This window comes from Lupinus angustifolius, chromosome LG01 (assembly GCF_001865875.1).
Source record: "Lupinus angustifolius cultivar Tanjil chromosome LG01, LupAngTanjil_v1.0, whole genome shotgun sequence".
Lineage (NCBI taxonomy): Eukaryota > Viridiplantae > Streptophyta > Magnoliopsida > Fabales > Fabaceae > Lupinus > Lupinus angustifolius.
Genome location: NC_032009.1, coordinates 3,004,183 through 3,026,162, shown reverse-complemented (window position 1 = coordinate 3,026,162; position 21,980 = coordinate 3,004,183). Strand labels below are relative to the sequence as shown.

General features: G+C 33.0%; 3 protein-coding genes and 1 long non-coding RNA gene across 7 annotated transcripts; 2 read left to right on the top strand and 2 right to left on the bottom strand.

Moving 5' to 3' along the window:
- On the top strand, positions 389–16,588 carry LOC109347154. Of its 4 annotated transcripts, none has more exons than XM_019586893.1 (12): positions 389–629; positions 839–1,343; positions 2,112–2,210; positions 2,774–2,874; positions 2,972–3,043; positions 3,157–3,247; positions 3,710–3,790; positions 4,839–4,898; positions 4,981–5,103; positions 5,186–5,224; positions 5,308–5,484; positions 5,549–5,831. In XM_019586893.1, exons 2-11 carry the CDS (start codon positions 990–992, stop codon positions 5,434–5,436), a joined length of 1,149 nt encoding a protein of 382 aa, XP_019442438.1. In that variant the 5' UTR covers positions 389–629; positions 839–989; the 3' UTR covers positions 5,437–5,484; positions 5,549–5,831. The 4 variants fall into 4 exon arrangements, 3 of the variants coding, with proteins under 3 accessions (XP_019442438.1, XP_019442423.1, XP_019442432.1); XR_002107566.1 differs by adding an exon at positions 16,577–16,588 and having other exon boundaries at positions 390–629; positions 5,308–5,651; XM_019586878.1 differs by having other exon boundaries at positions 390–629; positions 5,308–5,831.
- Positions 6,442–9,857, bottom strand: LOC109347193 (probable 18S rRNA (guanine-N(7))-methyltransferase). The gene is made up of 10 exons (XM_019586906.1): positions 9,702–9,857; positions 9,539–9,614; positions 9,189–9,272; positions 8,980–9,035; positions 8,716–8,772; positions 8,213–8,262; positions 7,897–8,049; positions 7,140–7,272; positions 6,595–6,860; positions 6,442–6,540 (listed from the first exon to the last, which is right to left on the bottom strand). The coding sequence occupies exons 1-9, from the start codon at positions 9,798–9,800 to the stop codon at positions 6,696–6,698; spliced, it is 873 nt and encodes a 290-aa protein (XP_019442451.1). The 5' UTR covers positions 9,801–9,857; the 3' UTR covers positions 6,442–6,540; positions 6,595–6,695.
- On the top strand, positions 13,500–21,680 carry LOC109347142 (villin-4-like). The gene is made up of 23 exons (XM_019586867.1): positions 13,500–13,583; positions 13,970–14,083; positions 14,261–14,360; positions 14,508–14,576; positions 14,687–14,923; positions 15,031–15,208; positions 15,300–15,432; positions 15,772–15,934; positions 16,020–16,167; positions 16,273–16,373; positions 16,757–16,912; positions 17,691–17,759; positions 17,858–17,926; positions 18,028–18,165; positions 18,295–18,423; positions 18,683–18,830; positions 18,940–18,950; positions 19,746–19,886; positions 20,088–20,213; positions 20,307–20,372; positions 20,533–20,863; positions 20,965–21,161; positions 21,293–21,680. The coding sequence occupies exons 2-23, from the start codon at positions 14,028–14,030 to the stop codon at positions 21,404–21,406; spliced, it is 2,880 nt and encodes a 959-aa protein (XP_019442412.1). The 5' UTR covers positions 13,500–13,583; positions 13,970–14,027; the 3' UTR covers positions 21,407–21,680.
- On the bottom strand, positions 20,305–20,579 carry LOC109347214. Its single transcript, XR_002107583.1, has 2 exons — positions 20,476–20,579; positions 20,305–20,413 (listed from the first exon to the last, which is right to left on the bottom strand). It is a non-coding gene; the product is annotated as an uncharacterized LOC109347214 (long non-coding RNA).

Here is a 21,980-nt window from a genome sequence, read left to right as displayed (position 1 = left end):
ACTTGGTCATCCTGATCAAAGATTTTGATAATAGAAGCAACAAAAAGACTCAATTTGTACACAACCTGTAAGAATTTTTTATACTAATTATGTATAATATATTGAGATTGTATAAATATCATAATATATTCTAAAAAATGCTTTTATTGAACTCAATTTACAAACTAATCCCATACTGAGTAGTTTGGTTGACACAGTGGGGTAGAACATTGATGGGTGAGGCGAAGGCAGGCCGCAATTAGCGGTCGTTGTTCCCCAATGCCTAACTATATACCACGTTAACAATGCTCGAAGAAGCAACACGCGCCACCACTGCGACTTGGTCAAATTATTATAACTAAATAAATAAATAAAATAACAAATGTTCGAGTAAAATAATAGAAATAAATGAAAAGGTAGATATGGAAAAAACCAATCGCAATAGGAGTGACGTTTCAGAAAAATCGAAGCATTTTTTCTTAAAGCTCCCATTCCAAACACATCTTAATCCTTTTTCTTGTTCTACAAATCATAATAGATCTTCTAATTCAATTAATTTCTAATTGAGATATATTTTATTCCCAATCCCATAATATTTACGTTAATCATCTTTCATCTCTGAGATCTTTCCATTTTTATTACTATTCCAGGTACTAACCCTCTCATTGCTTATTTATGATAATGGAATCTGATAAACTTTTTATTTTTTTATAATTTTCTATTAATAGGGAATGTGAAATTGTATTGTTTAATGTTTTGCGAGTTATTTCATTATCTGTTTTTGACTATTTGATTTTGCCACATTCGATTACAATTTCGTATTGCTAATACACTTGCTTTATGTTTTCATTGTTTTCAGATTTTTCTGCATCAATATATTCCTTCAGATTCAGGTTTATTATATTGCAGACTATTTATCTTGGTTAGTATTGAATAAAAGGAGATTTTTTGGAAGGGAAATTTGAAAAGTGTAATGCATTTATGAAATAGTGAAAGTTTGGAGTTTAGGCATGGGTGAATTGAAGATAATGTATGGTTCTCGCCATCGTCCTCATATGAAGAGACCAATGTGGATTATTGTGTTGGTTTTATTTGTATGTGTCTTTCTAATCTGTGCTTATATCTACCCACCACAAAGTAGTTCAGCCTGTTATATCTTCTCTTCTAGAGGCTGCAAGGGTTTTACTGATTGGCTTCCACCTATTACTGTAAGAGAATACACTGATGACGAGATTGTGGCGCGTGTTGTTATTAGGGATATTTTGAAGTCAACTCCAATTGTTTCTAAAAATCCAAAAGTTGCTTTCATGTTTTTATCGCCTGGCTCTCTGCCATTTGAAAGATTGTGGGACAAGTTTTTCCAAGTAAGAGTTTCTTACTTGTCTGTTTTAATATGTTTGAGCTCTTGCTTCTCTCTTTCAATGACAATGTTTATTTATTCTGTTCTGAATTATATATGCCACTTTTAGAAATATATAATTTCAGAGAAGATAGCCAATTTAATAGGCTAATTTGTATTCTGCATTTTTTCTTGATCAGTTTGAGATATGGCTTATTGTATGCTCAAATGACACTACTAGTTCCTCCATATTTGAACTCCTTTGTAATTCTCGGATGATTCTTCTATAGAAAAGCTTCGAGTTTTTGGGGCTTGGTAGAAATGTAGAATTGGAGAAATTCACTATTTCTTTTAGAAATCTGAATTGGAATGTTTAACAAGAGTTTTATTGCACACTCAGCTGGCACTGTGCTCTGCATGAAAATTGTTAACGGTTTCTCATAATGTTGGGCAATGGAAATAATCACATGACTTTACATAAGTGTAAGTCAATGATTTCAATTTAGCATTGTAGAGCGTTGCATTTGAAACCAATGGATAGTGTGATGTTTGGTAGAAATTGCTAGTTCTTCCAACTCGATTCACATTCCCTTAAGATATCTGCTGGCATAGATATGAAATACAAGATGTGAAATATGTTTTTATAATAAACTCTTGATGAATGTATTGTAATGAAGGGACACCTGTTATTTATTATTTTTTACTTTTGTTGGTACTTGGTTATTTGGCATCAGAATCCTTTTCATCTTCTATTTCACATTTACCTGGAAGATGCTCTTATTCTTTCTGGCAGGGTCATGAAGGGAAGTTCTCTGTTTATGTGCATGCATCCAAGACTAAGCCAGTTCATTTGAGCCGATATTTTCTTAATCGGGATATTCGCAGTAACGAGGTGCATATAGTCTTTTAATTGTTCAGTCTACTATTATTTGTGAATTGCACTGCCTTGTTGTATGCTCAAAGATATGTTCTCTAATGCAAATCATAGTGTAAATGTTTGTAACTTAATATATTTCCTCGTATTGGACTCGGAACTTCTTATTGTAGGAAATATAATATTATTATTGATTTGAGAGATTATCCGGTACTATAACTACAAACATTTAGTGCATGGGTCTGGAAATATTATGCTGCAATAGCTCTTCATCATATATAATTCATTTAACCCAGAGCAGAAATGGGATTACATGTTTGTTTTCTTCACCAGCATAACCTTAGAAGTCAGTAAGAGCAGGATATTGTGGATTAACTTTAGCATGCTTGAGCAATGTTGGATCCTATTGTAATTAATTGTTATTTTTTTAGATAATTGCTCAATGTATTTTTTTGTCCAACTGTTTTAGTCCTAGCAATAGCAAATAGCGATAGGCTGATAGCAAGTGTAAATATCTGTTTTTCCCAATAGTCGGTGGTTTTCTAGTGATCGGTCTGTAATCAGAAGTTGACCTGCTGTAGGTGGTGTGGGGGAAAACTTCTATGGTTGATGCAGAGAGACGGCTATTGACAAATGCCCTTCAAGATCTTGACAACCAGCAATTTGTTTTACTTTCTGAAAGGTGAATGGGCTATCAGATTGCTTTTAATTATGTTATTGTCTTGTAAGTATTGTTATTGGTTTGATTAGTTTCTGATTTGTTTATATTGGCTTTGCAGCTGTGTGCCTTTGTATAATTTTGACTATATTTACAATTATCTGATTAATACAAATATCAGCTTTGTAGACTGGTACGTCAAGCTGTATCATATGGTTTTCCTCTGAATTTTTTAGGTTTTTGCTTTTCTCCTCTTCGATTTCTGCTATCAATCTGATGTCCTTTCCTATTCCTTTTTCTTATTAGCTTTAAGGATCCCGGCCCTCATGGCAATGGCAGATATTCAGAACGCATGTTACCTGAAATTGAAGTGAAGGACTTTAGAAAGGGTGCACAGGTATATTCTTGTTACAGTCATATATCAGCTAGGAATTCAACATTAGATTGAAACTTACATTTTATTATGAAGAATATAAAATTTGAACACAGTGCTTTTTTGGCTACTTTATTTTGTTATTACCATTTTCAGAGGATGCCAACTGGATAAATGGAAGTTGTGATTGTTCCATAACCTTTTTTGTGTGCTTTACAAGCACATTAATTGTAAGACATGGAAGTAGTTGAGTCTTGTCATGAAAACATGGCAATGAATCAAAATTTTGTATAACAAAAGTAATTCTTTGTTTTATCGGAAAAGGAACATGATTATTCTTTGCTCATCTGTGAAATCCCTTACTCCTATTTCTTATTGTATTCCAATCAGCATTCTAGTGTGTTTCAATATGACCACACTACTATACTTTGTCGTGTTTATACTCGAGTCTAAGACCCTCACCTCATTGTTTAACTTCTTTTGCAGTGGTTTTCTATGAAGCGGCAGCATGCTGTTATAGTTATGGCTGATCATCTATATTACTCAAAATTCCAGGCATACTGTCAGGTGAAGTTTCTAAATATCACTGCAATTAAAACAATAACAACCAAGCCTGAATCCCACTAAGTGGGGTTGACTATATGGATTGAACGACATAATAATGCTCTATCATATATCATATCCATTGACAAAGTATTGATATCTACTTAAGGCATGCCCAAAATAATAGTCTCTTCCTCACATGCCCAACTACTTAAGACATGATTCTACCATCTTTTCTATAATAGGAGCTATCCCAACTTTCTCCCTAGTGTATTTATTCCTAAATCTATATTGTCTAGTGTCTCTATTCATCTAACGCAATATTTTCATCTCAGCTACATTGAATTTATTTTCTTGTTACATTTTACCGCTCAACATCAGTCTTATACAACATTGATGATCTTATAGTTGTATGGTGAAAATTTCCTTTAAGCTTTAGTGACACCTTTCTATCACATATAACATCTGTAATTGAAATTTAGATCAATTTAAATATATTTTCCTTGTGTGTTAGAGATATTTCAACTATACTAATCACCTTAGTTATCTGGAAGTGTTAGCTTTGTTCATCTTCTTTTTTTCAAACTCTTGAGAAAAACATTACTGGCATTGTTAATGGGTATGGGTATGCATAGTAGTACTGGTTCAGGTATGAGATGCCACAAAAGTTTCTAAAAGAACGGGAAAAGTGGAATTCCAAAAGGGAAAAGTAAGTTGCTAAATGGTTAAGGTGATTGGACCATCTAAGTTCCCTATGATTATTCAGCATTTTAAATCTCTCATGTGCACTATACCACTGTCTAAACTAGAAAAGAAACACCTTTTTTCTCCTTGGCAAGATTGAACTGATGCTCAAATTATTTATAGTCACTGTGTCCTAGTGTTATGGCTTACATGCTTAAGGTTATTGGACCATTTAGTCCCTAGTCATAATTCAGAATTTTAAATCTCCATATATAACTGCTGCCCTAACTAGAAAAACGCCTTATTGTAAAAAGCTGATGTGGAAATTATCTATATTGTCCATGGACTTGTGAATTCTGTATTAATATGAAATTTCTTAATATTACAGCCAGGTGTGGATGGGAAGAATTGCATTGCCGATGAGCATTACTTGCCGACGTTCTTCCATGTAAGATTTTCAATTGCAATACAGTTCTTCTATCTTAACCATTTTCAACTTTCAGCTAAGTGGCTTATGTCTCTTGATTTAGATGGTTGATCCTGGTGGAATTGCAAACTGGTCTGTAACTCATGTTGACTGGTCTGAGAGAAAATGGCATCCAAAATCATATGGGTCTCAAGATGTTACATATGAACTTATAAAGAATATTACGGTATTATTCTGCTATAAACTTATACAACAACCCATATTTGTTCTTTTCGATTTGTTCATGATATCTGTTATATTATTTGCAGTCCATTGACACTAGTGTGCACGCCACTAGTGATGATAAGGTATGCTACATGAAAAGCTTTCCAGACCTGATTTGTTTTAGAATAAATTAAGCAGCGTGACAAATTATCTTGTGTTTCTGCAGAGAGAAGTGCAAAGATGGCCTTGCTTATGGAATGGGTTTCAGAAGCCATGCTACCTATTTGCCAGGAAATTCACTCCTGAAACAGTTGATCAATTATTGCATCTATTTTCCAATTATTCAACGCCTTAAGGCAGCTATTTTGATTCATTCTTTGGCCAGAGAAGTTGTTGCCTTTTGCCCCCATCTTGGTTTTTCATACAGCGTGACTGAGTGAGAGTTGTAAATTTCAGCATTGTTTGACGCTTGATCACCTACCGACCGCGGATATTATGTGAAAGGAGTAAAATGGCATTGCAGTTAGGGTGGTGGGTGACATCAAGTGAACAGGGGAGAGTAACCATTTAGTGCTACTTCCTTAAGGATGGATGCATAGATGACTTGTTCTTTTTCCTCCATTTTCTGTTATTGTAGTTTTCTAATTCTATGGCAAATTTTGGGGGAATCATATCAGCTAATCTTATGGTTGATCTTTGTAGAACTTGCACATTGTTCAGTTGAAAATATCACATGTTATTCTGTCCATTAAGAAATTCACAGGTCTCATATGCCTAACTCTTTTTACAATATCAGTACATCATCCACTATTAATTTGTATTACTTTTGTTTGAGAATCAATGGTGGTTAACAAATCAACAGTGGATGATTTGCTAACAATATAAAAAACTCTTATACTGTTAGTGTATACATATTAAATCCTTTCAAATTTACCAAATAATGACCAGTTCCTTTTGTCGAGGTTAACAAAAAAACGATCAAGGGGCATGATGCCCAACTTTTATCAATGATTACTAACTAAAATTAAGACCAGGGAAGAGGTTATGTTGAAATGGTTAGATCTGATTTTGCTAATCCTTTTGGTTGGTTGAACCTGATCTATTTATGGTTCATCTGCTGCCTATTTTGTTTTTTTCATCTTAACTTTTATATCACTTACTCATTAGTCTAAAGAATCAAGACCTTGTATTAGGTGGGAGCAACACTTGTTGTAATAAACAGTCACATCCCCAATAAAATTAGTTTCTTACTCTTTTTAATCACAAACTGAAACTGTAATCTACTTGAAAAGTATTTTTCAGAAGCGCAATGTATAAAAGGTTACCAAATCTAAGCAGGTTATGATATCTAAAGGCAATGTAAGAAAGACTCATAGCTTTCAACAAAAACTTCTTATCCAAACTCATATATAAGGTTATAAGTGTTTTAAAAAATAAACACATACAAAATCTTATGCATTTGTCTTGGGGTTCCAAAACAACTGTGATTTTTGACAGCAGGACCTCTCAAGTCTTAATGCATCTAAGAGACCCGAACAAGATGCAGATTGTAATGCCCATTAATAAACATGGCCAGATAATGCACAGCTGTGAGGCAAACAGCACAAAATAAGATCAAAAGCGATCCTTTCGTTTCCTACCAGTGTACTTGGTATTAGGAGGAACTACATTTCCTCTTCTTCTCATCTGATCCTTCTTCCTCATTATCCATTCCCTTCCTTTACCACTCTTATTCCCTTTCACCTTCTTCCGCGGTCTATGCCTGTCTGACATACATACCTGCAGTATTGTAGTTGTAACTTTTGAGAACAGGGATAAGGGGGGAAACATCTAACAAACAACTTGTCAACTTATTTTTCATTCTCAAAATATGGAACAAATTTATAAATCGCTATAGCCATCTATACATACAACTAACTAATCAAAAGCCTTTTTTAGCCAGGTGCTTTGCAACAAAAACTGGAGCGAATTTATATTGTTTATATTTTATTTTAAGAAAAGTCCAGTGCATATTGGTAAAGCCCTGTATTGAATTCAAGAAGTGTTGTTAAGACTCACTGTTTGATTTTCTTCATCTTCAATGCTATCATCAGAGCAGCTCTCGTCATCTTCATCTTTACCCTTGGGCATGGATGCATTCATTGATCGTTGACCACATGTAAGAACAAGAAATTCTTTTCTCTTCTTAGAACTATCATAAAACAATTGCTCACCAGTTAGTGAAACACTATGGTGAAGAAGGATAGGCAATAATGCTTTTCATAAAAAAAGCATAGCCAAAAACCACGTTGAAAGAAAAAAAAACTACCTTCAGAATCAAATATACTCATTCTCTCTAGGAGTGTGCATATAAAAAGGTGAAACATAGGGCTGTACATACAGTGAGTGGAATTAATAAAAAATTGCCCATGTATGTTCAGATACAATACGTAATTGTGAATTGTAATCATCCACTTTCCGTCCTTCCTACTAAAGTGTATAATAGGGAAGCTCTATCTCAGGGAAAGTACACAGTTTAAGATGATCCCTTTTAAGATAAAATATTAATAAATATCGGTCAACTTTTACCAATATAGACACGAAGAACAAGCATAGGCAGTAATATGTGAACAGAGAATGTATCACAAACAACATTTTAGCTTCCCAAATCCTAATAAATTTTTTTTTACTTCAGCAAAATGTAAAAATGTTATGTCTTCATTTTCATTAGACTGTTAACCTGTAACATGAATTCATTAACCAGAAAATATGATTTCAACAATAAAAATATATTGAGTTGATCATTAGACTGTTAGCCTACAGGATTTGTTCATACCTGTGTGGGAAATCAACAACTAAACCACCAGCAAATCCAGCACGCATTGCAGCATTCAAAATCAATTCACGCTGGTCTATATTTTCAGGATACACTTGAAATACTGCTCTACCACCACTTGATAAGCATTTGTATAAAGACGTGAAAAATGCCCTAGAAAAGAGATTGAGATTAATGTTATTGAGTTTAAAAGAAGCTAGAGTGGAAGAACTATGTAAGTCTCCATGTGCTTTGAGTTTAAAGAGACTCAAGATATAGAGGTCTAGAATACTATAAATAATGAAATATCGTACAATAAGCAAGAAAAGTAACATACTTTAATCTTAATCGTGGGTTGTGGGAGGATTTATCAGCATTGCATAGCCACTACAAAATCATCAAAAATCCAAAAAATTAAGACCTAACATGATTCACACCCAGCCAAGCTTGGTAGAAACACTTACTCATATGAAAAAAACCAAATCGAAATGGCATATAGGTTGTAACAAATAAACTTCAAGCTAAAGTTTCGTTCACTATCATTTTAAAATATGCAAGAGTTGCGCATCTCGTAAAAGGAATTACTTTTTCACATTTAATGTGGTAATAATTTTTTAGTTTAATTTTCTCATTTGTTTCCGGCTGTTGGTTGCTTCTAGAGTGTGTATACTTACGTTGCAATTGGTTTGTTCCTAGCAAATCTCTATTAAGGGAGTGCTGGATTTAATTTCAAGACAAAACATCATCCGGTGAATGACAGAACACATTATCCTAACATGCAAGTTACTAAGTTACCAAGAATAACACATATCTGAAGTATGGAGCACATAGAAAACAGACCTGAACAGCAGATATACTGATGGCACCGTCAATAACACCAGGACGAACTCCTAAACCCTGAAACCGAAGGTAACGTAAAAGAAGTACAATAAGGCAAGATGCAGAACCAGCAAAAATCTATTTTCCTAGGCATAAGTTACTTCTATCACATAAATATCGTGTTCAGTAAAAATCACTAAAGATAATAACATGGAAATGGGAAGCTTGTTAAACAGGTAAAAGTAATCCAAAGCCTGAAAGAAATTGAAGGTTGTGAGGTAATACCTGACCCATGTCAGCAAGTAAAAGGTCGCCCTCAACCTCCCGCTCCAACGCAACATCTAGAAGTTAAACATGATCTATGTTAACTGACCAAATGCAAATTTTACATAATATATTTTAAGCGACCAAAGGCAAATTACATAAGATATGAATGAATAAATAAAAAACATTAAAAGAAAACATAATAGTTAAGAAGGGAGTCGAAAACATACTAAGCATAGAAGGTGAAATATCTAAGCCAATCCAATGGTGTCCATCTTCTGAGAGAGTCTCACCACTAAGTCCTGATCCACAACCTACACAAGAGAAACCAAGTCAGTACAATCAAACATTCAAAAGTCATAAATCCTAATCACAATCAAAATGATATAAATAACGACAATTCAGTGCACCAGACTCCCACCTAGTGCAGTATGGGAGAGTAGGTATAGACACCCTTACCCTCGCAATCGAAATCTGTTTCCATAATTTAAACTCGTGACATTTACATCACAAGGCGAATAATTATGTCGTTGCACTGAGACTCGCCCTCACAATCAAAATAATAAGTTATATTAATTACCAATGTCAAGGAGTAATTTGGGAACACCATCTTCAGGCAAAGCTAATAGCTCCAAGGCTCTATCAGAGAGTTCAGCCTTACATAAATAAGCCAAATGAGATTAACATATAAAAAAATATCAGCTAATAGTTAATTAATTTGAAAAGAAAGAAAGAAGAAGAACCTGAATTTGAACAATACGGGAAGAAGAAGTGTACTTGCGAGCTTCAACATCATCGTAGAATATCTCAGGCGGCGCTATCACCTCCGGCCGAGACGCCATGGCCAATTGAACAAAGCTTGGTTGTTGATAATTCACAAAATCACAACACTAAAACCCTAAAAGTAGTGACAGAGTACTATAACAAATTTAATATTGGATTTAATAATTATATACAAACAGATCTTTCATATATTAATTATTATTTACTCTCAAATAAATCAATGACAAATGATATATTAACCGTATGGAAAACTTTATAATGTATAAATTTTAAATTCATCAGTATTTTATGTTAATTTATGGTCGGGGTGTTTTGATAAATATTTTAATTTAACTAAAGTTTTGCAATCAAACCCCTTCAAACCTCATTGCATTTTTGTTAGGTCCTAAAAAATTGGGGCCACTTGGTATTTGTTGAGGTCTTAAGGATGTGGTCAGATATTGCAACATGAGCGGTGGTGATTTCTTTTAGTACTACTAAATATATTTATTTACTTTTGAGGAAAAGATTAATTTATTGATGATTACAGTATCAATTTATTTATCAACGTAATAAATGATATTAATAATTGATTTATGTCATTTGATTACACAACCATTCCATCAAAATATCTATCATTTTACACTATAATATCAATTTATCAACACAATAAATGACAATGTGTAGCATAAAAAATAGAAAATTTAAGTATAGGATGCCAATCATGTGTTACCAGAAATGTTTTCATTACACGACACAAAATTGTATGAGGATAATATTTATGTACCTTACAACTTACCCAAAAAAAATGTATGATAATTATATTATTTATTATTTATTTGTATTACTTATATTTAAAAAGTAAATGATAGTTAAATATGAATTGAAAATTATACAATCACAATATAAAAAAAATAATGCAGTGTCAATATATACATATTTTTTTCAAATTTTATTTGGGATTCCTATATTGCGTAAAAGCAGAAGATGTTAATAAACATTTCAGAAAATAACATTTTCTAAAATTAAGAAGGAATAAGAATGTTAAGTTCATACATTTTTAGATGAAAATGTGAGTTTAATATATATTTTATGCGTAAAATAATTGTTATATCATCCTCTTTTTAATCTCTTAATCTTATTTATTAATAGAGGATATATTATTTTGACAACCTGTCTCAGTCTATAAAATACTTTATACAAGGGGATAAACAATCATAGATATAATAAAATTTACCAAAGATTTATTATCTCAAATCACATATCAAATTTTGTCCCATAATAACTAATATGATATTTTTAGAATGCTGAGACAACAAATCTTTATTACTAAGTGTTACCTACCTCAGCATTGTTTCACATATACACATGTGCAATTAAAGAGAACTCCTTTTCTTAACGATGTGTAATGACTCTAAAGTCTTATATGTGAGATGATTCTAAAGTTTTCTATCTTTATTTTCCTTTCCTTGGAACCTAACTTGTAATATATGTCTCAAAGTAGTCAATATGCAAACTTTTAAAAAGAATTTTTACGAAGAAAACATCCAAATAGTGAAATATGATGAAGATACACTTGTAAAAAAAATGGAGTTGGAGTGTTGGAGGATGACTAAACTTCCATGTTTTCACATTTAGTATAGTACCATATATCGAATTCGACAAAATACCACTTCACTATACTTCGACTACCCTAATAAAATAAGGAGAGCAAGAAGGTTATATGTATGAACCATATAATTTTCTTAACCATTATTTGCTTCGTGGTCTTGATTAAAGACAAAGATCATTTATTTTGATTATTCATGTAAATAAAAAGAAATTTTTTTAAAATAAAATATAATATTGTTATATTACTTGTTGAAATTTGATTGGTTCAGGATAAAGAAAGTAGTACTCTCAAAGACAAAGGTTTGTTAGCTAATAGTAGGAATATGACATGGAGTGAAACTCATCTTCATTAATGGAGAAAAAAATGATGTAAAAAAGTAAAGGAAAAACAATATATACTGACATTTATATTCAAAATGAGATTACATCTTTACCCCTAAAAATTTCTATATAATAAAAAAAACTCATTCATGTTACATGTCACATCCTCCTTACATGTTTTTCATTCATGTCACATGTCATATTCTCCTCACATTTTTTCCATATAATAAAAAAACTTCTTCATGCCATGTGTCACATCCTCCTCACATGTTAAAAAAACTTCTTCATGCCACATGTCACATCCTCCTCACATGTTTTCCCTTCATGCCACATGTCATATTCTCCTCACATTTTCCCATCTTAAAATGTTATAAGTTATTAAAAAATTTAAAAAAAAACTCATTCATGTCACATGTTATTACTATGTACCTTCCCACACTATCCTTACTTTTTATATATTTTATATGTTAATAATTTAATAATACTAATTAGCGATTGGTTTATGTCGCTACCCCACCAAAATTGAATGTTTACAATACCTATGTTTTGATATGTTAAAATGTATTAGACATTGAACATTAGATGAGATTGAAATCATTTTTCACATCCAAATTATTTCTTTACACTAATCTATGTATATTATTTAACGTTTACTATTCAACTAAGAATAATTACATTTTTACACCTCATCAAAATTTTGCAACACTTTTTCAATTGAATTTTAATATTTCAGATTCTTTGAAAAATCAAATTCCAAATTGAAGTTTTTTATAAATTTTAAATATATTTTTAATAAAGAACCATTTAGTATAATGATTTGATTTCTATTTTTTTATTAAAAAAATCGTATTTAAAATTTATAAAATCATTCCATTAGAAAATTCAAATTAAAAATTGCCATTTATTTTTCTTATGTAATTGAATATGCAAATATACATGTAAGACGTGTATTCTTAATAATATAAATGTATAAGTAACATGTATGTTTTAACTGTGCGAATGTACGGATCACACGTGTGTATTCTTAGTAATGCGAATGTACAAGTAACATGTGTGTTTTTAGTCATGCAAATGTACAAGTCACATGTGTGTTCTTAACAATACGAATGCACAAGTAACATATGTTTCTTAACCAATTTATACGAATTCATCTTGATGAGTTTCAATCTATGACATGTATGAATTGATTGGTTGGTACATTTTGTATGTCAAAGTCCCACGAATGAAGAAGTCCCACGTTATACCTTTTTACCTTTTATGGGAATTGTATTTTGCATGAATGAGTAGTAGCAACATTTCCTTGTTTCTCTCTTTCTCACATTCAATCCTCACAATGCGGACTTCAACTTCCTCCATTACCAATCATCCCTTCTCATTCATCTCCCTTCCTCTCAATTTTCAAATACAATATTAAATTTCACTTCCTCCATTACCAAAAATTACACCCATATTATAGGAATATAACTTCATTTCTTTACGTCTATTTTCACCATTTTACCCTCTAAAAACCAAACATCAATGGATTTTTCTCGTCTACCTGCTGAAAAGGTATAATTCATTTCATTTTTATGTTTTTTTTGTTCTTATTAACTGTGTTTCGTTCAAACTTTCCATGCATCCAAAGTTGTCTATGCATTGCATTTAGTTAAGAAAGTGGTTGAGGAAACGTAATTTTCCTTCTTTCTATCTCTAAAGCCAGTTTTTTTTCACATTTCACGCTTACTGAAAAGAGGAAAAAATGTATGTACATTATTCATTACAAAAAATAATACAAATGAATGAACGATAGATGATGTAGGGACTGTATATAAATTTTTACACTTAAATTGCATAGATATTACACTCTACTGAGAATCCTACGATTTTCAGCAATTTTGCGGTTGAGTTTTGATTTTTTTTCTTTTTAATTTCTCGAATTTAGGAAATTCCAGGTAGGAGGCCTGGAATGCCTTTCATATAAGCCAATTCTGGATTTTGCTTGAATTTGATTGGTCTGTTGCATTGAAATAGCGAATATCAAAATTAAACTTAGGAAAAAATGTGCATTTTAGCTTCTGGAGTTTTTACTGTATAACTTACAGCATAAAAACAATAATCTGGCTAGGCTTGCACTTTTAGTTTTTGTTGTCATCCCTGAATACAGAAGGATCAATTAATGACATTAACCTTTTGTATCACATGTTGATGAAATTTGTCTTTATCCCAGATAAAGTTAGAGGAAGCATTTACATTTCCTTTCTTCATCCACTATCATGTGAACTTCACACTTAGAGCTTACCTTTCTAGATTCATGATATGATTTATGGCTTCTTTTCAGGATAATTCCTTGATATATTAAAGCTAGGTTGTTGAAGACCAAATAGTGTTAGAGAATCATGTCCATTTCTACCAGAGATTTGGATCCAGCTTTCAAGGGAGCTGGACAAAAGGCGTATCCTCCTGCACTACTTATGAATAGTATATTGTACTGTTTAAAGTTTATCATATTTTCATCCTGACATGATTCATTCATGGTTGTTGCTTCATTTGGTTAATTTCTATGTTTAGTCCTGTTTTGTGCTTGTACTTTTTCCAATGCTTCTGCATTGTTCTCCTTAACCATTTACAGGGGACTTGAAATATGGCGAATTGAGAATTTTAATCCGGTTCCCATCCCTCAGTCCTCTTATGGGAAGTTTTTCACCGGGGACTCCTATGTGATATTAAAGGTAAGCCATATTTTCCAAATGGTTCCTTATTCACAGATTGCTTGCCTAATGTCGTTATTCGTTGTTTCAAGAAGCTTGTATTTCTAAGGGTCACCGTATCACACCGATATTGTCACTGTTTTCTTATTTCTTATCCTCTCCATGTAGACAACTGGTACAAAAAGTGGTGCTCTCCTCCATGATATTCATTACTGGCTTGGTAAAGACACCAGTCAGGTAAGTTTTGTTGTTTATACTATTCTCACCTTACTCTTTTTTGGTTTAATGTTTGAGATAATTTATTTTGATGCATGCTTACTACTGAGATGATCATAACTATAAAATAGGATGAAGCTGGTGTTGCAGCCATCAAGACAGTTGAGTTGGATGCAGCTCTAGGAGGACGCGCTGTTCAGTATCGTGAAGTACAAGGTCATGAAACTGAAAAGTTTCTGTCTTATTTCAAACCATGTATTATACCTCAAGAAGGTGGAGCTGCCTCTGGTTTTAAACATGTTGAGGCTGAAGAACATAAAACGCGATTGTTCGTATGCAGAGGGAAACATGTTGTAAATGTCAAAGAGGCAAGTTTGACATTAGTCCTCTACCATTGACTCGTTGAGGTTTGAGTCTTGGAATTGTGTGTAGAAATTTTTTATACTTGTTGATCAGCTATTTGTGTTGGTTATAGGTTCCTTTTGCTCGATCTTCACTCAGCCATGATGATATTTTTATTCTGGATACTGACTCCAAAATCTTCCAATTTAATGGTTCCAATTCATCCATTCAAGAAAGGGCTAAAGCATTGGAAGTTGTACAGTATATTAAGGATACATACCATGATGGGAAATGTGATATAGCCGCTGTTGGTGAGTGTAAATTACTTTTTGAAGTTTTAAAGGTGAGTCAGCAAGTGCTTAACATCACTAATTGAATGTATATACTTGAACTTCCATGCAGAGGATGGAAGGTTGATGTCCGATTCTGATACTGGAGAATTCTGGGGTTTCTTTGGAGGCTTTGCTCCTCTTCCACGGAAAACAGTTAATGATGATGATAAGCCTGCTGATTCTCATCCTCCAAAGCTGATGTGGTAATGTATTTCTAGTTTGCCCACTGGTATTTTTTCATAGAAAATGATATTAGGATGAATTCATAAAACATTAGTATTTGAATGTGTTTGTAAGCTTTTGCTTTTATTCCCCTTCATCTGCAAACTTGTGTTTTTTTGGTGAAGCAAACTTATGGTTTTACCATTGTAAAACTGCTACAGAATTTATTGTTCTTTTATCCTGAACTTGTGTACCTTGATATTTCTGAGAATTTAAAAATAATGCTAATTATTGATACAACTACATTGTTGGAGATTATTTATTATATTGTAACGTTGGATTCTATGATTAGTTATAATGAAATTATATTGCTTTTGCAGTGTTGAAGCGGGGAAGGCAGAACCTATTGAGGCTGATTCATTGACAAGGGAATTACTGGACACAACTAAATGCTATATTATAGATTGTGGGTTGGAATTGTTTGCATGGATGGGAAGAAACTCCTCTCTAGATGAAAGAAAAAGTGCTAGTGGCACTGCAGAGGTAACACCTCTTGTTTCTTTCTCAGTACTGTTTACCATTTTACTGAGTTGTAATGACTCTTTAACTGCTATTGAAAAAAAAACAGGAGTTAGTCAGTGGCACTGGCCGATCAAAATCCTACATAACTCGTGTGATTGAAGGATTTGAAACTGTGATGTTCAAGTCCAAGTTTGACTCTTGGCCTCAAACAACTAATGTAGCACATGCTGAAGATGGTCGGAGCAAGGTAGCAGGTTAGTTTTAAATAAACTTTTTGCAGTTGTTATTTGCATGGGTAAGTTTTTCCACCTTTAAATTCGTTTTTCAGCATCATATTGATCAGAGTTATTATATTCTAGAACGTCTAAAACGTCAAGGATTGGACGTCAAGGGTCTCTTGAAAACTGAACCTGAAAAAGAAGAACCTGAAGCCTACATAGATTGCACAGGAAATTTGCGGGTATTCTATTAGTTTTTACAGCAAATACTCAATTAAAAATGATATCTCTTGTTCTAACTTCTCTTTGTTTTACATTTAGCGGTCCTATGTATTCTATCTAATTGATTACTTATAGTGAGTGAATCTTTAAGAACCAAAATTACTGTATCCTTAAAACTTGAACAGTCTCCCATTGTTGAATTTTATGAATGATTGTGATTGAGATGTTAGTCAATGTTCTGTATTGCTTCATAAGCATTTGATAAATATCTTCCCTGGAGAGGTCAAAAGACATGTTCTGTACTTCTTGTTATTTGATTTTGGGTAGAGTTATTGTGGTACTTCATTTCCAAAACTGCTCTTTTGCTTCCATTATTAACAAGAGCTTTGCCATCACTGCACAGGTTTGGCGAGTGAATGGTCAGGAAAAGGTTCTTCTTCCAGCCTCTGACCAGTCAAAATTTTATAGTGGGGATTGCTACATCTTTCAGTATTCATATCCTGGAGAAGATAGGGAAGACCATCTTATAGGAACATGGATTGGAAACAATAGTGTTGAGGTGAAAATTCTTCTTGTCTTCTTGCACTGATTTTTGTTAAGATTTGTAATATATATGTATATATAATCTGTCTGCCAAAGATTCACTTGGAACTGAAAACATATATTAGTGAAGCGTAGGTTATGTAAGAAAACTGCACACAGCATTGGTAATTGTCTGGGACCAAAATCATTTAATAAATGCATAACAAAATATCATGTAGGCTTGCTGTAAGTTTGCATTAAGCAGTGTTGGAATTGACCCAGGTTCCTAATTTGAAGATTGACATCTATAGTTTTCTCTTTTATTGGTAGATTCATATTTTTGAAAATAATATTGAGATTCTAGAAAAATATATGATAATAAGAAACATATGTGAGAGATATGCAAGGCATTAGAGAGATTTATCTTTTCAATACGAAACTAGGAACCTTATCGAAGGCTTGGAAACCAGGTAGTTTTGCTTGGCAAGTGGAAGTGGTTAATTGTTATGCAAGTCCTTCTGGGTTATAAATACTTGTAATGAGGAATTGCTAGAGTTATGAAGATGAGAAGATTTGTGAAGATTGGGAGGCCAAGTAGAGATGTATGGAACTATGGATTATGGTGAGGACATTGTAGGGAAAAAGAGACTAAAAGTGCCAACAAATATTGTTCTGTAATCTTGTTATGACTGTAGACTTTTTTCATTCATGGATGTACATGTTTAGCCAACCCACGTAAAAAAGTTGTGCATTATTTGTGTCATACTTTCTTAAAAAGAGCTTGAATTCCTGACAGTATTTTTTGTTGAAAGTAGGAAGATAGAGCTTCAGCTCTTTCAATGGCAGGCAAAATGGTTGAATCAATGAAGTTTATTCCTTGCCTGGTAATTTTTCTTCAAACATGTTATTCAATTTGTTTATAGATTACCTTTGCTCACCGCATGAGTCCTTATTGACGTTATCCATCTGTAATTGATTGAAGGCTCGTATTTATGAAGGCAGTGAACCAATTCAATTTCAATATATTCTCCAAAGCTTCATTGTCTACAAGGTTTGTAGGATTCTGATATTGGTATAACTAAGAAAAAAGTTTGCTCTTTTATAAATATAATCTTTCTTTAATATTCACCATTTATTTCATTTGTCTATCAGGGTGGATTTAGTGATGCATACAAGAATTACATTGTGGAAAAGGAAATACCAGATGAGACATACAATGAGGAGGGCGTTGCATTATTCCGCATCCAAGGCTCTGGACCCGAAAATATGCAAGCTATACAAACTGAATCAGTACGTTATCTTGTCTCTTTATGGTGTCCATCTCTATCCACTCATTTTGTGTGGGCAACTAACTTTTGAATATACAGATTGAATCTATGTAATAGCAAAAAATTTCTTGTTTTTTTTCTTCTTGACCAGGTTGCTTCCTCCTTGAATTCTGCTTACTGCTACATACTACATGATGGGCCTACTGTCTTTTCTTGGTCGGGAAGTTTTACAACTGCAGATGACCAGGAACTTGTGGAGAGAATGTTGGATTTGATAAAGGTTTGATATGTTCCAAGATAATACTAATGTGAAAATCTTTTGATTCTTCCTAACAAACACCAAATGGTTTTTTTCTTCAACATATGCATGTTGGACAAGCAGCTAAAAGTGGCTGAGATTTTATAAGTTCAGTGTTGAAAAAGGTTCAATATATTGGTTGATGCCAAATTTAAAAATAGGATTACCTCTGTTGTCCAGGGTTCTATATATATATACCCCTGATTATTAACCAACACATATGCTTGCTGATTGTTTGCAGCCGGATTTACAATGCAAACTACAAAAGGAAGGTACAGAATCTGAAAAGTTTTGGGAGATATTAGGAGGAAAAACAGAATATCCCAGTAAAAAGATTGTGAAGGATGCTGAAAATGATCCTCACCTATTTTCTTGCGACTTCTCAAAAGGTAATGATGAATTTCATGTTATCTGGGAATGCTTATGTGATCTTCACTTCCCAAATGGCTGACTTGCTTATGATGGTTATTTTTTGCTGTCTGATTGGACAATGTGCAGCAGAACTAAAGGTGTGTACTCCCACAATCTGTTATATCCAATTGCTTAAAATGTCTGTTGATATGCATGATTTTGGAATTATCCTGAGTTATGATGATTCCTTGGTATAATGGCATGTAAAGAAGTTCATGCCTTTTTCAACATCACTTATAATGTGTTAAGTTACTCTTCATATTAAAAAAAGGTAAATGATGCAAGTCCTTAAGAATGACGATCAGCAATGAAAAGCTAAAATCGGGGACGACAAGAAGTTGCGGAAGATACTTTTCCCAACTTCCGCACTGCTTTAATCAAATGAGACTGGAAAGATGCATTCTCAGGTTTCCATTAAGATTATAATGGCATTCAGCGTGTGTCTGATCACCCAGTTAGATGTAATATGATTTATCATGAATTCTTGATAATACACTTGTTGAAAAGGTTGCTGTCTTGCACTCTTGCTGACATGGACGACAAAGGTGTAAGTCAAACTCATAACTAGTTGGCATAATAAACAGCAAAACAGAAAGAGAAAAATATAGCCAACCTGACCAATATAAAAATATCTCACAAACCTCTAGTTTTGATTAAACAACCTGATCATTTTTTGCAATGTGGTTATGGTCATCTTGGCTTCCTTTACTGGTCACTTTTTAGTGACTCAACATATAATAAAAGCTTATTTTAGATAGGAATCTTAATGGAGAATTTACTGATGTATGATTTTATCCAAAAATGAATTTACTGCTGTGTGCTATACTTTGGTTATATTCAAGTATTTGGGTTTATTTCTGCTGCAATCTATTAATCTGAAGAAATGCTTGCAGGTGAAAGAGATATACAACTTTTCCCAGGATGATTTGATGACGGAAGATATTTTCATCTTGGATATTCACTCAGAAATCTTTGTATGGGTTGGCCAGCAGTTTGATCCCAAGAATAGATTGCAGGCTTTAACGATTGGTGAGGTATAATGATTTAGCGAGTAGTATTTTGAAGACTTCATTGTCAATCTGCTTAATGCTTGGTTAATTGTTCTGTCTTCTAGTTCTTAATATGGATTTAACCATGACAACTCTTTAACATTAGAACACAAAGTTTTTACTTTTTAGTTAAGCATTTTCAGCATCTGTTAGTATTTCTTAAGTCAAGTGTACAATTCTTAACAGAAATTTCTTGAGCATGATTTTCTTCAAGAAAAAGTATCTTCTGTAGCTCCAATATATGTTGTCATGGAAGACAGTGAGCCACCTTTCTTCACCCGCTTCTTTAAATGGGAGTCAGCAAAATCTGCAGTAAGTTTATCAATGCAACAGTAAAATGATTTGACTTACTGATTTAAAATTCTGTTATGGACAACAATTGCTTTCTCTTTTGGTTGGGGGCAGATGCTGGGAAACTCATTTCAAAGGAAGCTTACAATTGTGAAAAATGGTGGTACTACACCTTTGGATGTAAGGCTATTTTCTTTCCTCCTTTACAATCTTGAGTAATACTTCATCTATTAATCAATTAATTTGCACCACCTTAATGAAAGCACTAAGTTTTCCTATTAACATTTTTTTGGTATTTGCATTTTCCTGTTTCCTTGTTGAATATGTAATACATTATCAGAAACCGAAACGAAGAGCATCTGTATCTTCAGGGGGAAGGTCTAGTAGCCTTCCTGAAAAATCCCAGCGTTCGCGCAGCGTGTCTGTCAATCCTGATCGTGCTCGTGTTAGAGGAAGATCTCCAGCCTTTACTGCACTAACAGCTAATTTTGAGAATCCTAAAGATAGGAACCTTTCAACTCCACCTCCAATGGTTACAAAACTGTATCCAAAATCTATGTCACCAGATTCAATTAAACAGGCTCCTAAAGCTGCAGCCATAGCTCAGCTTACTTCTACTTTTGAACAACCACCATCAGCCCGAGATAGTTTGATACCTCGGTCATTGAGAGGTATGGAATATATCAGTTTTTTGTATTAGAATTTGCTTTAATGAACAACACCTTATCTGTTCTTTGCATTGTTATGATCATATGATGTGATGCGAGTTCAGATGCCTCAAAATCAAGCAACAATAAAAATGAGCAGGAGGAGGATTCTATGAACAGCAGAATAGAATCTCTTACTATACAAGAAGATGTGAAAGGTGGTGAAGCTGAAGATGATGAAAGCCTTCCAGTTTACCCATATGACCGCGTTAATACCGAATCTGAAGACCCTGCAACAGACATTGATGTGACTAAAAGAGAGGTATAATGAAATTGCTTCTCATTTTTTTAGTTTCTATAGTTTTTGGAAATTGCTTCTTGTAGTTAAGCACTTAAGTTTGCATTCATTTTAGTTCTGACTTGTTTATGCATGATTATAATGCATGCATGCAGGCTTATCTATCAGTGGAGGAGTTCAAAGAGAAACTTGGGATGGCTAAGAATGAATTTTACAAGTTGCCAAAATGGAAACAGAACAAACTCAAAATGGCTGTTCAATTGTTCTGAATTAGTGTTTTTTTTAACTTAACTGCTTCTGAGTTTTGATCCTAAGAAGCTTTGCTTTTTATGATGAAGAGTGAAACTATAAATTTTCCACCTCTCTCAACTTTTCTTTGAAGGTTTTTTGTTACTCATTCTTTTATTCAAGATTGTTTTGGTAAAGGAATTGGACTTGCAATACTTAGGTTGTATTAATAATTGAGGATGAAGTTTACTGTACAGCATAGTGTAAAAGCCACTCAACCTTTATTTTGGAAATGAAACTGTGATTATTTTATTATTATAGTTGTTACTCAAATTCTTATGTGAATTTTTCTCTTGGTTATATTCAAGGATAAAAATTAATTATTATGATGTTATTGGATCCATGTAAGACATCAAGAGGTGCACCGTAAGAAGACCTAATATTTCAAAATAAAAATACTAATGATACTATCTTATTCAACATCATTATTACTTTTTAAAAAAAATAATTTTAATTTTAGAAAAATCTTATTTCAGATATTAAGATGCATTTTATCTTATAATATTATTTAATATTTTATATAATCTTTTTTAGCAAATACATTAATGAAAGTTG